Source organism: Aythya fuligula, chromosome Z, assembly GCF_009819795.1.
Source record: "Aythya fuligula isolate bAytFul2 chromosome Z, bAytFul2.pri, whole genome shotgun sequence".
NCBI lineage: Eukaryota > Metazoa > Chordata > Aves > Anseriformes > Anatidae > Aythya > Aythya fuligula.
In genome coordinates, this window is record NC_045593.1 from 8723274 (window position 1) to 8739884 (window position 16611).

The 16611-nt window shown below is 50.7% G+C and overlaps 1 protein-coding gene across 1 annotated transcript in view; it reads right to left on the reverse strand.

Annotated features, from left to right (window-relative positions):
- Window positions 1-874: 874 nt before the first annotated feature.
- NOL6 (nucleolar protein 6) overlaps window positions 875-16611 on the reverse strand; it is a 28681-nt gene continuing 12944 nt past the window's right edge. Inside the window, exons 22-26 of the mRNA XM_032205896.1 lie at window positions 16059-16183; window positions 15823-15912; window positions 10559-10756; window positions 2540-2641; window positions 875-1264 (exon numbers count right to left, since the gene is read on the reverse strand). Of these exons, the coding sequence (XP_032061787.1) occupies window positions 1115-1264; window positions 2540-2641; window positions 10559-10756; window positions 15823-15912; window positions 16059-16183 (665 nt within the window). The 3' untranslated portion in view covers window positions 875-1114. The remainder of the gene's footprint in view (window positions 1265-2539; window positions 2642-10558; window positions 10757-15822; window positions 15913-16058; window positions 16184-16611) is intronic.

The window sequence follows — 16611 nt, forward strand, 5'->3', positions numbered from 1 at the left end:
CAGACTGCCTAGACATCCATTTGTCTTTCCAAGCTTGATCTATTTTTGGTTTCAGCAATATCTGCTGTCAGCAGGTTGATTTCTTTCACCCCACACATGATTTCCTTGCAGTTTGCTGCCAGGATGTGCATTGCCTTGGTCGGAAGAGGGGAATGGGACTAGTGCATTCTCTTACTTCTCAAAAAGAGAACTTTTCAGACAAGAGGCTGGAAGGCACCTCTGGAGATCGAGTCCAACAACTCCTGCTTCTCAGAGTAGGGTCACCCAGAGCAGGCTGCCCAGGACCACATCCAGTTGGGTTTTGAGTTATTTCCAGGGATGGAATCTTCACCACCTCTCTGGGCAACGTGTTCCGGTGTTCAATCACCCTCATGGTTTCAACAAGTGTTTTAAATAGAATTACCTGCATTTCAGCTCATGCCTCTCATTCTGTCACAGGGCACCACTGACTGGCCCCAGCTTCTTTGCTCCCTCATCAGGTATTTGTACACACTGGTAAGAGCCTCCTGAGCCTTCTCTTCTCCAGGCTTAATAGCCCCAGCTCTTGCAGCCTCTCCTCCTACAGGAGATGCTTCAACCCCTTTGTTATCCTCACTGTCCTTGCCTGAACTCACTCCAGTGTCCCCATCTCTTTTACTGGGAAGCCCAGCACTGGACATACGGCTCCAGATGTGCCTCACCAAAGCCAAGTAGAAAGGGAACATCTGCTCTTTTTTAGACGGCTCAGTGTTTCTTTGGTTTTGCCAGCCACGAGTGTAAAAGAAGCTGCTACGAACCAGGAAACCGCCTTCCTAACACACACTCCAGACAGATTTTTCAGGCCTTGAAGTTTTCACGTGAACACTACTTTGTTTCCTATAATGAACAGGAACACTTAAAAAAATGTAACCCATTTTTATATTTTTTTCAAAATAAAAAGACATCTGCATTCTTAAAAACAATAGGTCCCATCACTTTTCTGAACAAGCCATACAAAGATAAATAGAGTCAGATGCACAGTTCTGAAATGTAAAAAGCCTAAGCCCTTTCCTAAAAGGGCTGATTTATAAAGTGGAACGGTCCTGGAGCGAACAAACTGCTTCAGGACAGGTCCTTCTTACACCTCGCAGTGGTCTCAGATAGTCCATTTCTCTGTTCGAGCTTCCACTCTTTTGACAAGGCCTTCTCCCAAAACCTCAAAGTCCTCCAGAATTGCCTCCACGTTGGGAACACAGACCAGCTCGTTGTTCATGGTTGACACCATCCTTCCTTTCATGCTGGAGACCTGCAGGACACAAACAATGTACAAATGACAGCACAAAAAAAATGTACAAATGACAGCACCTGCTGGGAGCTGCTTCGCAACCTTCGTAAGCCCCAAATAAGAGACCTAGATCTCCCTCCTGCCATCACATGCAACCCCTGTCACACCACTACACCGCTTCTTGCCACCACCACCTTATTAAAGATAATGAAGCGCACGAGTGGCCTTTCCTGTCCCTTTTAGGGTATATTCTGTAGCCACAGTCCAAAGACTGTAAGGGAGGACAAGAAATAACTGTCAGGGTATGGTGGAGATGGGAAAAGAGCACATGGACACATGCAGCCTGTGCAAACAGAGCAGACAGTATGCAAAAACACCAGGCACCACAGCGTGACCCTGGATTAAGAGCTGGCTGTGCTCTGCTCTGTTGCAGAGTGTCAGGACCTTGAGACAGAAGAGATCTTTGGCTCCACCAGGATGGGAAAAAAAAGAAGAAATACACCTCGTGTTTAATCAAGCCACGTTCAACTCAGATGCCAGCATCTCCTCCTCTCGTTTCACCACCATGAATAACTGGGTTTCACAACTGCAGCTAGGCTGAATGGCCAATGCCCCCTGGCCATGAAGAGAGGGGAGATAAATCACGCAGAGACTGACAGCAGAAAAGCCTGGGCTGCCAACTCTGAGCTGTGAGTCACCAGTTTCTCTGCGTCTTTCCTTCATAGAAAGCAGCATGAATCACTCCAGTGTGCCTCACACTTCGTTTAACCACCCTCTAGAGTTCGCCAACCCACACACTGTAGCTGGAGTACTTCCCTGTACAACAACGGGACTTGAGCACCTCAAACCTGGGCTTGCCACCCCAGCTCCTAGCAGACCAGGTGTTTCTGTTAAGAGACACCCAGAGGAATGGGACAGCCTGCTGCACACACCAAACACCTTCAGCAACGATGTACTGCCCACCTCCCAGGAGGGGACCAGGGAACAGAACCTGAAGTGGAGAGGGTTTTTTTTTGCTTTTGTTTTGTTTTGCTTTGTTTTGACCTAGTGAGCATGGTGCTAGGCTTGTCCAACAGCACATTCCCTTCTCAGCTCTGCTGATGACTTGGAGGGGGGCAGGACTGTAGCCACATCCCTGTCCTGGTTTCACCCCTTCTAAGACTGGGACAGAAGTATTAGTTCCACTTCTCAAAGGGCTTTGGGCAGATGAGAGTTAGACACAACAATTACAGAAAAAAGCCCTCCAAGCTTTCAGGTTATAAAGTCAACACGCCTTTAGCAGAGTCAAAAACTCACCTTAAAAGGCTGAGGCTGAAAGCTCAAAGGTTTCCACAACACTGCAATCACTTCCCCACCATGCTTGTCATAGAAGAACAAGGCGAGATCACTGAAGGCATCCTGGGGAGAAAACAAAGAGGTTGTGCCAGACAGCCCAGAGGCAGCACCAGAGCCCGTCCCTCCCAGTGACACAGAGTAGCTCTGCACAAGCACGGACCAAACCTGCAACACGTCCAGTGCATTTCCAAGAAGGAAAGCAGCGTAAGGACAAGTCCTGAGTGCCTCCTGCTGCCTCGATGTGCAGAGCCTCAGTTCTGCACGCAGATCTGATTGCAAGCTACCTCTGGCTGTCCCAGAGAGGAGAAAAATCAATCATCCCCTCCCACAGGCCTGCAAGAGCACCCAGAGAATACAACCAGCTCTAGGCCTGCTGGTCCTGCCCAGCAGGCAATCCTGCCACAGAAAGTTTCACTACAAGGCAGCAAAGACAAACCCCAACCAAAGGCCTTCCTGAAGGTCAGCATCTAGAGCTCTACAATCTTGTGCAACCAGAGCATCAAAGCTCCTTTCCCCAGGACAAACACCGCACGAGCTGTCAACACCCAGCATCCCAAAAGGACACTTAGCAGAAATCTCAAGTTACACAAAGCCCTATGATGTGCAAACAAACGTTTGATGGAGGCACTGAAGGAATCTGCTCTCCTTGCTGCTATGTTTCAGCAGCTGTGTCAAAAAAAAAAGAGTAACCTCTTTTGATGGTGTTGGGCAGGAGGGCTCAAAAGGAGCTTGCAAGAAGAGCTGACTGAAGCCCACAGCCTGGCTTCCCCCAAGCCCACGTGAGCTGGATTCCCAGCGCTGCAGCAGGAGTAAACACCACCACATGCAGGCAACTCCAAACCCAAAGGTCTGTCCCAAAAGCTCAGCACTCAACACGCTGGTACCTAGAGATACACATCCCAAGGGCAGCTGAGCAAGCAGCCAAGAAGCTGCTCCCTGATACCTGCTCATCATGGTGGAGGCTTGCACCAGGCAACGCACGTGCTTAATGGGCTGAGCAAAGACACCCCTGCAACACCAGTGCATGGCAAGTTTCTGCATATGGCCTTGCTAGTTTTGGAGCAACCTACTGCACGAAATGCAGTCCCTCTGCTCCCTCTTCTTCCTTCTGATGGCCAACAGGACCACGGCAACTGCATTTCCCTACTTTCCCCAGCATCATCTCTGTCATGCTCTTACGAAGAAAGGTCTCCTCTGGCATCATTGTATCATGAGGTTTTTATGATGATAAGCATGGGGGGAAAAAAAAAAAAAATAAAGGCAAGTTTGGAAGGCACCATCTATGGACACAGCAGGATTGCAGCAGGAGGAGGGAAAAGGTGGATTGAGTTGGTATTACCACTGATCCCAGAGGGTGGGGTGGCACTCTAAGTGTAAGGAGCCGATAAGCAGGGAGGGGCAGTGTTGTCTGCAACCTTCACAACCAGATTTATGAGTTGGGACTTGAAGCAGCACGAACAGAGGGCGACACGATTAGGCCAGCAAGCAGGGAAGGTCCGGGGACCTGCCAGCTCACCCCACTGCACGGGACCTTCAAGGGGGCCAGGCTGGTCAGGGCATTACCTGGTTTTTCAAGACGGTTTGGCCACTTTCTAAAAACACACTGAGGAGGAGGCAACATGCCCTGGTGCTTCTCAGCTGAGAGGGATGGGCAATGCTCAGAGCCCGGTCACCAAGGAAGACTCCCAGTTGTGCCAGAAGGCAAATGGCAGGAGGGAAGGAAAGCTCAGCAAAGGGCAAAGCACACGGCACGATGACAGCTGATGCACAGCTCTCTGAATCAAAGGGGACCAGAGCGTGTTACAACCTGAAAAAGCCCCGTTAGTCTGCAGGGGGAGGTCTTGAGTGCCACGTGATGCTCCCTAGGAGAAAGGTATTTTTACTTCGGACAGGAACCAGAAGCATTTGCAGGAAAGGAATCCCCCCAGGCTCAGCTCATTTCCCCATAAAACCACTGCTCTGACTGATACCCAGCACCTTTTATACACCCAGGAGGGAGCAGAGGGCTGAGATGAAAACCACAGCATCCAATTCAAAACCCCAGCGAAGGGCGAGCTTCTGCTACCGTGCTGCTCCCAGCAAGGCCCACGCTTCAAGCCGGCTTCCCCAGGCTGCAGAGATGCACGTCCAGCTCTTGGGAAACTGCAGCATTAAAAGGGTCTGGTGCATTAGTCACCGTGCTTCTGTTTGTACAGAGGCTTGGGAAGTAAAAGCAAACAGAGTTCACCTCCCTTTCCACATCCCATACTCCATGCCCAGTGCCACTGGGCTTGCCTCAGCTTGCCAACACCTCCTGCAAGGGAAAGTTTGTGAGAAAATGGATAAAGGTGGGGACCACATCTGAACCCCTGCTCCCTTCCCAAGCAGCCATATCTTTGGTCACAAGTCAGCTTTAAAGGCCCAAGGAAAGCTTTCCCTGATCAGAAGGATCCTGACCACCAGCAAACCCTACACCTGGTTCCCAGTTTGTACCAGGGATCTGTATTTTGTGACCGAGAGGGGCCTCGTTACTTGGGCAAAGTGCCTGGGAGAAGATCACCCCAAGGTCTGTAGGGAGCCATCTGGGTAGAACCAAAGGGATGCAGAAAGGCAGCAAGTAAAACAATACCCTCCTCTGAAATGGGATTACTGGATTAAGCAGCTGGGGCTGAAGCACGGATTTCGCTATGAGGTAAGCACTTGCTAGTTAAGCAACTACTTTATTGTTGTTTAGGGGTGGGTTTTTTTGCCTAACCATTTATCCACCCACTTTTCCACTGTGCTTGCTTACACCTGGAGATCGGGCTCCCATTGCACCACTTCTGCTACAAAATTTGGGGAGGTCTCTGAAATAGGCCTAGCAGCTCTTCCTGGTACAATGCAGATGATGAATACTTCTGCCATTTGAACATTTACTCAGTGGTTAGAAGTATTTAAGTGCTCTCAGTGAGGGACCTGACAGTATAAAACTCTATTAAAAGCTACTTACTTCCAACAAACTACAGGTGTGGTTAATGCTTTAAAGCCTTTGTCATGCTGACACAACCTGGCCCCAATACCCACAGTATATGATACAGATGGAGCCAGCCCCCACACACAAACAAAGCAAGGAGTACTGTGAAAAAAAAAAAAAAAGAAAAAAAAAAAAACAACACAGGATGGGGTTGTTTCTGTATCAGAGGAGATTTAAAAGAGAAAAGAAACCTGAATGTTAGGTTTGGGATTTCCACAGTAAAATGTCTTTTAGCCCATCCACACTGTTCCACCTCCTAGCACCTCACCAGAGCCACGTGAGCATCGCCCTCCTGGGGGTTCAGGTTAGTGGCAAGTAGGTATGGCACAGTGGGGAGGGGAAAAAAAAACATATTGTCACCAAAACCGTACACGCACAGCCTCCTGGCTGTATCAGTAAACATGCTTCATCCACTGGTCCACCAAGCAAAAGTCCCTTCCTATGGAAGGAGGAAAGCATTCCCAACACAGAAGAAATCCAACCAAAGGCAGCCTCTGAGCTCAGCCAAGCAGCACGAGGAACAGATGCTTTGATACACAGCAGTGTGCACACACGCACCCCGACCCTGGGCACTGTGGTAAGGGTCATGAAGCTGCTCTGCAGGTGTAAAGGCAGGGAATTTCCTGCCACTTCTGCATAGATCCAGACAGAAATGCTTCCTCTGTGCCACAAAAACCAAAGCTTTTCCATTTTGTCTTCTGAAAGATGCTGCAGGAGGAGTTAGGCCAGTCAAAGCAGGAAGGGAGCCATCTGACCTGAAAACATTTCCCCAGTTCCAGCTACATCCCATAACCACAACTTGCATGCTGTAAGAGACAAGAACTTTTAGTATCATTAATTCCTTCTCAGCATGCACTAGCAAGACACACATTCCTACACTGCGGGACAAAAGGAAGGAAAGGGCTGTAAGTCTTCCAGGTAGGTCTTGTCCAAAGGTGCAGTACAACACATTTAGAGGAAGTACCTGCTTTAGAGGAAGGTTGGTTTTTTTTGGAAAGCAGGAAACATACTCGTGCTTGTCCAAACAGGAAAGATCTCCTCTGTATAAGATGAAATGAGCTCTTTAACAGGTATATGCAACCAGAGAAAGCTAAATCTCAAAGAGAGAGTGGTTCATATCCAGTGAAACCAAAGACCTTGCAAAAAAAGTCTTAATAGCCATTACAGACACACAGACTGAGAGGGCTCAGGCAGGCTCCCTCAACTTTCCCTTCCATGAAAGAACAGCTCTAGACCTTTGCAAGACAATCAGAGCTTCATGGCTTCAGGACACGAGAGATCCTCAGGCTTCGTGAGCTGCAGAATGGATGCAGATGGACATAAGCATCGCCACTGGGTTCACTGGATGCAGGCAGGAAGACCTTCCCTTGAGGAACAGAGACCCAAGCCACCCTGGAGCATGAGCTGTGCTGACTGACACAGCTACGCCACATTCCCAGCAAAGGGAGCAGAACTGCACCCACTGCTTGATGGCAGCCACGACTCAAACCTGCAGTCGTGATGGGGAACCTCAGCTGAGTCACTTAAGGTTGATTTAGTCTTGCTGGAGAATCCCCGAGGACCTGACCCAGGGATTGTTCACCAAGGTGCTTGGGACAGTTGGCACTGGGGAGCCTGGTTCCAGGCTGAGGCGCAAGGGAAGCCCTCTTTGTGGAATGTCTGGCACCTGCTTTCCTTCAAAAGCATCTGTCTGCAAAGCCTTTTCATCTGGACCAACTCCCAGAACAGGCCTTTTCCATCAGATCTGTCCTGGAATTTAAGGATTCACTGTCTGAATGCCATGACCAGCCTTTCATCTTTACCCAGAGCCTCTCAGGCACCAGATCAACTCAATCAGACCAGTTCCTGTAGCACATCTCCTTGAAGGAGGAAAAATTAAAGCAGTCAGGACTTAGCACCTCCCCTCCTTTTATTCTTTTATTTTCTCCTACTGGGGGAAGGCATGCAGCAACCTTCCAGCTCCAGAGCACTCCTGCCTTGCCTACCCATTTGATTTGAGAACAACAGGGCATCTCTCAGTGCAAACAGGTTGGGCAGGACAGAAGTGGGTGCCCTGGTTACTGAGCCAAGGTCACTGGATACTCCCTGTCCCTCTCAGCTCAATAGCATGCCCAGACACTTAAAAATCTGACTTTTTCGGAGCTTGCCACGTTAAAAGGTATTTCTTTTCTGCCCATAAAAAGAAAACAAAATCCCACAGCATCGCTGCATGGCAGATGTCTCCCTCTGTTGCTGTAAAACCACCACGGCTACAACCCTGTTGCTCAATTCTGTGGTTTATGCTATTAAGGCAGAGCAAATTACTCTGAGTCAAAGCCAGCCACTTCTGTGTCCAAAGGCGTTCTCATCCAAAAATCTTCTGTAAGGATTTGCTGCTGCCACACTCCTTTCCAGTACCAACATCTTACTGCATTTGGATCTGCCCCAGGGCTCCCAGCCTGCAGGACAAGAAGCTGAATGCTGCTTTGAGCAGTAAAAACCAGGGGAGGGAGAACACAAGGATGCTGGAGGGGCTACCAACTGCAACCAGGTGAAAGCACGGCAAAGGCCATGCATCAGGACCCCAAGACACGGGGCTGGATGATTACTGGTGGGGTAAATTTTACCGACAGCTCTGCATCACCTGCCTGGTGGTGTCCATGAGGTGCAAAGTCTGCTTTTGAGGCCTTCTGACATGGCTGAGCAATCCGTGAGCAAAGGTGCCCAGAAGCAACTCCTTCACACGCAGCTGTTACCTCTGATTTTTCCAGGAAAAATACTTGTTTACCCAGAGATATTAATCAGTCCTTTCAGATCTGCCTGTTACTGACCTGGAAGCTACAAGAGCCAAGTGTGCTGGTACTGCAGGACACCTCCCACATGATGCCCACAGGGGACACACAGCCATACCTACCTCAGAGCCTTCAACAGCAGGAAATGTCCCCCAGAAAAGGCTGCCGAGGCAGATTCCAGGCTCCCTACTCCCAAGCTTGCTCTTTTGAGAAACCTGTGACCAGCTCCTGCTCTGCTCCCTCCCAGGCACCCTCAGGCCAAAAAAAGAAAGAGATACTGACTGCGTGCTCCTCTTTGGGAGCATTACACTGCTTCCAACAAGGCAAGGTGACCTTTGCATGTACACACATTTCTTTGCTGGAGTGTTGGTATACTGGATTTATGGCTGGCTGTAATTTGTAACCCAAACCAAACCTTATTCCAAGTCTAGTGTTACCTGTAGTAGAGAAAACAGGCAGTAGAAATTCAGACAGTTTGGATGTCGTAATTGAGTGGATCAATTAGGTCAATTCCTTAGGATAATTAAAACTGCTTTCCAGGAAAGATCTGCACTCTTCTCTTCTAAAGTCATTGCTGTCATCTCTTTGAAGACAGTAAGTTGAGCAGAAGCACAAGAAAGTGCTTTTACTGCAACACACCCTGATGAGTTTCCTGACAAGTGCCTCATTACACTGCCAGATTTGCTGCAGGTCTGTTGACAGCCTCCCCAGGGAACCTGCTTTCCCCACTGGCTCTTCCAGGGGTCTCCAACTCCCCTTCGAGTAAGAAGTCAGCCTCTTGCCAGGTCTCCACAAGAGTCACTTAGACCTGACCTCTCTGGAGATGCAGCAGCTCTGGCCCCATGCACACAGGCATCTCCAGCATCTTGGCAGCTGCTGAAAGACTCCATTCAGCTCTAATCCTCCCTTCCAGCATGGGCTGGAGAAAGATTTCAGGCTTAAACTCCATTTCCTACCAGGGATATGCCTTGTGTCCAGGTTTCATAGTGGCAGGTCAAACCCTAGTTGTTTAGAGAACAAAGAGGAGCCTGCCCTGAGATTCCATCTCAGATCCAGACATCAGCAGAGAGACTGAAATGCTAAGTTGTTCCCAGTCACTGGGCTTTCTCGTGCAGGGTATTCCTCCCCCTCCATCTCACACGTCCTGGACCCCAACAAGTCTCCCAGTGGTCTCTGCAATCTGCCTGGGGGACTTGCAGCTTCTCAACCACTTTCCTTCCCAGAAGCAGGAGACCTCCCACCCTGCACTGGGCACCTCCTTTCCCTCTCCTCCCCATCCTTCCAGGCAAACGAGCAGTGCCACTTACAGGAGAACTGGGGGGGATTTTGATGTCTTACTCGAGGTATCTTTGAATTGAGGACTTGCCTTCCAGGAAGCTGCCCCTAGCACAGTTGCCATGGTGGACCAAGGAATCAACACACATTGCAACAGGGGAAATGTCATTCAGGTATTAGGAAATAAACTTTCACAATAGCAATGATCAAACATTGAGACAAAAGCACAAGAATGAAGGAAATTTCCATCCCTGGAGATATCAGCATTCAACAGGACTGGGCTCTGCACAGCCTTCTCTAATGTCCAAGCTGCATCAGCTCCGAGGGGGAAACAGGACCAGAGATCTGCACAGCACCTTCTTTACAAAGCAAGTTTATGGTTCCTGTGTTCTAATACTGCTTCCTAGTACTACCTCTGTGGGCAGGAGATCACTTGAGAGTCAAGCCAGTTTTTGATGAAAGGGCATCTCTGCCCCTCATCTCCACACAATAATTTATTCAGCTACTGCAAGCACAGCCAGAAAGCCCCAAAAAGGCAGAGGCTGCACATCTGCTGCCCAGATGTCACGTGGATCCCACTGCCACCCAGCTCCTGGTGTTTCACCCCAGCTTGCTGAGATTTTGGCACAACCAGATGGTGGAAGAGCACTGGGCTGATGACTTTTGGATACTCGTGTTCTTTGTTTACCCACTTTACTAAACTTTCCCCGCCATCACATGAGGACCAGCCCCAGAGAAACAAATCTGTGGCCAGCATTTGGCCTCAATGTTGCATGCACCTGTTGGCAGCAGCTTCACTGGGCAGCCAGTGCCAGTGCCTCACCAACCCCTGAGTAAAGAATGTCTTCCTAAAAATCTAAATCTACCCTCACCTGCAACAGCAGGCACTTAATGACCTGAATTAATGACAGACAACCCCCTGCAGCTCCCCAAAGGACTTACCCTCAGCTCCTGGAGGTAGCACTGTACAGGGTCGTAATCCACCACAGGAAAGAGGACATTCGCTCCCGCGCTGTTCTTCACCACCCCCCGGGAGAACGACTTCACCGGCCGGTCCACGCCCTCCAGGTGCCGAGGAATCTGGTTGGAGTTCAGGTGGATGAGGACATCGTAGAGATCCAAGGGAGGGCGGAAGGCGATCTGCATGGAAGAAAAAAAACACCAAACGTAGGGCACAGGCAAGCAGCAGATGTAAAAGATTTCCCAAGTCAATGTTTGTATTTCATCCCCTTCTCCTTAAAGCAGCAAAATCAAAGCTGTAACCAGGATGTTGTCAAGAGCAAGGTGGCAGCACCTGTGGCCATCTCCTGGTGGACAGGCTACGTGCTCCCTGCAGCAGGAAGGATGCACCTGACTGCTGCAGCCCAAGTGTCCAGCAAGCTAAGCCCCCTGCCAAGGGAGCTGCTCCCTACTCACAGCAGACACCCAGCCTGCAGGGCTGCCTTTTCTACCCCACTGAGTTCCCAGGTCTGCAGAAAAAGCTAACTGGTGTCCCTGTGACTAAGGGACAGGCCCTAGAGAAGAGCTTTCCAGGGGGCAAGGTGGTTCCCTCCAGCTACAGTCACAGACCCTGTGAAGGAGGGAGTCAAAAAAAACCCAGGGGACACAAGGAGCTGCAGGACAGCCCCGTCTGTCCAGGAGGTTGTCCCAAAGGGCAGCAGCATCTTCCAGCAAGCAGAGGATGAGAACAGACCCCATTAATGGAAGAGAACAATCCCAGACACAAATATTTGGGCAGGAGGGATCAGGCACTCTGGATGCAATTGTATTCAAATGGAAACCTTAAAACTGCCTGTACGTTTTTGTGGAGTAAATGACATGGGGACACAAACAGAGCCACTGGACACTGCTCAGCACAGCGCTGTCAGAAAACCCACTGCTTGGGGCTGGCTTATAGCCAAGCCAAGGAACACACACAAACACCACCAGTGACCAGCATCAAATCCCAGCCCTAATCCACTCAGAGCTGCCTTTCCACCCAGATGACGCCCGTGGCTTATTGTATCCCTGTGAGAGCACAGACAGAGCTCACAAACCCATCTCTGCATCCACAGAAGAAGAGGCACATCCCCAAGTGACCCAAATATAAATGCAAATTAAAAAAAAAAAAAAACCCACTGGCAGACATGTGAGAAGCAACTCCAAGTTGCCTCAGCAAGTTTTCTCCCCTCCTCCCAGCCCCATATTTTGTTTACAAAAAGGTTAGCAGCTCTGGAAACGCTGTCACAAATTTATCCCTAAGGAAAATGAAGGACAGCTGTACAGGCCAGAGGGAGGAGAAAGAATTTTGCTGCAACAAACAAGAGGAACTGGGTGGGAAGGAGGACCAGGGAGGTCAAGTTGAAGGGTTAGGAGGATGCTATGGACATGCAACAGCTTCTTTTGGGAGCTACAGCCCTCCGGCTCACCTCAGACCTGCAGTTTTGATCACAGGTCCCCATTGCAACTGCAGCACACCACGCACTTCTCACCCATACAGCCTCCTCCTCCTCTTCCTCGCCCCATCACACCAGGGCTCAGACATCCAGCCCCAAGCCAAGCCCAGCCCCAGGGCAGCTCAGACCCACCCCAGCACAGCCTAACCCCAGCCTAAGGTAAACTTGGCCAAGCTGCCACCCAAAATAAGGCTTTGGGCCTGACCAGAGGCTGCAGGGACACCTCTCCCTACCTCTGGGTTGTTTTTATTTCTCAACTCGATTCACCCCAGGACACCTGACAAGCAGCAGGTGGCTGGGGTGAGCCTGAGCCAGGGAAGCAGCATTCCCCTCAGACTTCTCTCAAGTCCACTTCCCAGCCTCCAAGCAAACGATGCCATCCGAATGGCAGCACTGCTTTGTTTCACCACACACGGCTCCCCAGGTAAGGGCTGCCTGAAAACAGCTGTTTTCAGCTGGCCTGGGAGCATTCACACAACAAAGCAGTGAGATCAGCAAAGACAAAATCATTTTACAGCCCCTGTAGCAGGCACTGTCCCCATGCAAGTAGATCTCCTCTGTAATACTTCCAGCAAAAAACACAGCAGAAGTGAAAGCCACGTCAAAAAGTCTTTTTCACTGCCTGAACAGGAAAAAAAAAAGCCCCTCCAGAATGTGACTCTGTCATAACTAACCACTGCTTGGCTTTTCAAGTCCTCTCAGCTTCAGCTGCCTAAGCTAGGACTCGGCACGCCAGAACAAGCTCCCCTCAGAGGCTGACATACCTCCCTCCAAAGGGCAGGTAAGTGCGCCTGGATCCCCCCCTCATCCATTTGAGTAAATGATGTTTTAACCTAACAAACAAAAACACAGAAAATGAAGCGGGATAAGAAGTGTATGGCCTTTCTCCTCCACTCAAATTAAAACAAAGCCTTCCTGAAGCAGCTGCTGGTGTCCTACCAAAACCTTCACCACCCTGGGGTCAGTCAGACTCAAGTGTAGAAGCCAAAGCCTCCTAGAGGTGCTGCTGGATGTCACTGGAAGACCAGGAATTTCTGCCTTTTATTTTATTTTTTTTGTAAATAGCAAGTTTATTTCCTTCTTCACAGGCTATGGCTGAAGCTCTGCTCACCACAGGCCAGCCCCCTTCCCTGGCACAGAGGGCCCAGCAGCTACAGAGGATCTGCAGAGGGAGCTGGAAGGGCTGCAGCTCCCTCCATCCCCAACAGCACTTGACTCTCAGAGAAGCTGCGTATTTTACCCTGAGCAGTTTAACCAGGCACAAAGCCTGATGTTAAAAGCCCAGTGTTTGGAATAAGGAACTCTATATGCAGGGGCTGCAGCTAGGAGGGGGAGGAAGATGGAATAAACGTGCCTGTGCTTCCCAGGACACTCCCGTACAGCCAAGCTGGCAGGTGAAGGAGGGAGGGAGCTTTGTGGGGTTTGTCATTCAATTCACATCAGACAGTTTGCAGCTCGAGAAGAGAGTGAGCAGCCTCCCCTCATAGTGGGATTAAGTGGTGTGGCCACAGTGAAAGCACGAGCCAGTGGTAGAGCCAGGGACTGACTCTAAGCCACTCCAGCTCTCAGCCCCCTCAAAAACTTTTCCCTCAAGCCCCTCTGCTCTCCTCAGGAAATGGTAACCCAACCTGGGCCCAAAGCAAGTCCCTACATGCATGGGGGTTCAGGACACCCTGCTGACATCCTACACGCAAGAAAATAAAGTGTCACTCTTGTGGCTGGAGAAGGGCCACAGCATCATCAGTGGCATCATACTCACTGTTGAACTGGAAACACTACACTGGACATGTCCACTTCCCAGCCAGGCCAAAACCTCTTTTCTCCCCTCATTTACCATCACTCACACACCACGTTTTCCATAGTACAGGGAGTGCTGCAGATAAACCCATCTTTTCAAAGGCACTGGGAGCCAGCAGGTTTGTTTCCTTCAGTAATAAATAATAATGCAAGGAACAAGAAGCTACTAGCACGGGCTTCCCCCCAAGGGGCTGCTCAGAGACACCCACCCCTGTCCTGGGAATGTGACCAAAATGGACGTTAGATCCCATAAAGATACACAAAGGCTGCCAAAATATCACAGCTGGCCATAATGCTAATTCCAGAGAGGGAACACAGAGGAACAACAAGACAGTCCAGGCAAATCTAGGTGGAAAGCAGCATAAGGATGAACACAAGCCTGAAATAAACCAGCCCTGCAGCTTCCCCTCTCAATCACTACAGGAAACATCCCCACCAAGGCTGCACCCCATCCCCGCAGCCTCAGCCCTGACCCTTCGCAGCCTCCAGCTCAAGTACAGGCTGTCTCCCCCAGGACAGACAGACAGACAGCATCCCGAGGTCCCTGTCCCTGCTGTGCAGGAGCAGGAGGTCCCACCCATCCCACCCAGGAGCAAAGTGGCAGGCAGCTGTGGAATCACGCTGAGGACAGCCAATAATCACCCTATCACACAACATCCTGGATCCTTTTCAAGCTGGATTTGGCCTGGCCCTGACACGGAAAGGAAGAGTAGTTACCGGCTGTTCTGCCTGTTATCATCTTCCTCTTCCTCCGTCCCACAATGGGCTCCCAAAAGGAGCAGATGGCGCAGTTACGTGGCTCAGGGAGTGTGGAAAGGCTCTGCACAGCTCATCACTAGAAAGCAGCGCATCCCTTGGATGCGAGGAACGTAGCTGTACCCTGAGGCAAGCCTCTGCTCTGCTGCCCTCGTCCCTTTATGCCATCATCTCTCCTGACCTGTCGGGTTCAATGAAAAAGGCTCCCAGAGCATCCCAAATGCCCAGCAGGGTCAGCAGCAAAAAAGGATGTGGAAAGGAGCAGGATGCAGCTCTGAGCCCTGCCCCTAACTGCCACACAAGGGTCTCCTCCGACCAGCTGCCTCCTCGTGTCACTGCCATCCCCCATGGGGAAGGGTCCAACTGCAACAGCACCGGCAGCCAGGGGAGGAGGTAAAACAAGCGAAGCCATTCATGGTTCTTGGCCAGCACCTGCCACCCTTAAACACGGCACAGCGCTGCCAAAATCAGCAGCACTTGGCCCAGCAGCCCTTCACACCTCCTCTGCAGCTTTACGGGCAAAATCAAGGGTTCCTGTTTTACAGATGAGGGCACTAACACACCTGAAAGAAGTGGAAGAAAACACGATTTCCACATCTCAGCTTGCTCCCTACGCAGAGAAGACGCAATGACTTGGATTTCATTGCTGCTGAAGGACCACAGTCCTGGTACACAGAGGAGCCTGACTTTTCCTCCCCTTCACTCTCTAATCTTTTCTAAATGGAAGTAGAACCTGGGACACTTCACACTGAGACAGTCTGAAACGCTGCTAGGTGGATTTTCCCAGAGGTCTTCCCTCACACCACTTCCTATTCTTCACCCCAACAGCTCAGACCAGCTTGATTCCAATTCCTCCCCCATTGTCAAGACACCAGCAAGCTCACCCAAACCTAAATGCCATCAGAAGAAGTCCTGCAACAGTGTCTGCTGCCAAGCTCTGCTAAGGTTAAACCAGAAGGGTCAAGGCTGGGAAGAATCAAATGATGTTTTGCAAAGCCCCAGGGCATGTTAGGAGCCAGGATGAGCCGTTCCCCCACTGCAGGAGTTGGGGAGAGTTTGGGAGCTCAGGTTGTGCACACACGCATGCACACAGGGGCAGGACTGGAGGGGGCAGCCTCCAGCCCACATGATGTTGGCTGGAGCTTCTCCATGTCCAGCTCCTCTCCCATCTGCTTTGCCAGAACCCAAAAACCCTCATGTGGGGCCCCAAGGGGTTACCTTCACGTCCTGGCTGCCAAGCGGGTCCATGAGCTGCTCCTCCAGGGTTCGGAGAGACTCTGCGGCCAGCACGAGAAGGCGCTGCAGGATCTGGGGAGGAAAAAGAGCTTTAGGGTAAAACTCCTGGATGCAGGGGGAACCCCAGCCACCCACAGGGCTGGCGGAGCTCCCCCCAACACCGGGAGCAGGGAAATGCCCCAGACACCACGAGGCACAGATCTGGAGCCCCAGCTCACCTGTGCTGAGGGTTGCTCTCGTGTCCACACCGAGCTCCACTGGTCTTTAGGGGTGGCGATGAACATGACGGGGAGGCGAGAGCGAGCAGCCATGAACTTGTTCCTGATCTCTGTGCAGTCGGCGTCTGCAGAGGGCAGGCAGCTGGGTGAGATGCTCTGCTGCACCCACAGCCCTCCACCAGCCCCCGTGCCCGTGTATCACAGTCCAGAAAAGGGTGGTGCAATGTGCTTTTAACCTTTCCTGCCCTCTGATCCCAACTCCAGACCTCAGCGCCCTGCAGACCTTGCGAAACGAGCTGCAGAGGGATGTGCTGCTGACCGTGGAGAGTGTGTAGAAGCACGAAGGAAATATTACAGCCATTTACATAGAGACAGGAGGCCACTGAAGAGAAGAATTCTCTAGGTCACCTTTCCTCCCCCACAGCCCCACTACCAGACAGATTTTTTTAGTTTTCAATGAGCCTGTTTTTCCTTGCAAGCCCAGCCTGGGTACTTCCCAGCACATTTTAAACTAGGAACAGGGTATTTGCTCTTTTTTCTCATCTGCTAAACA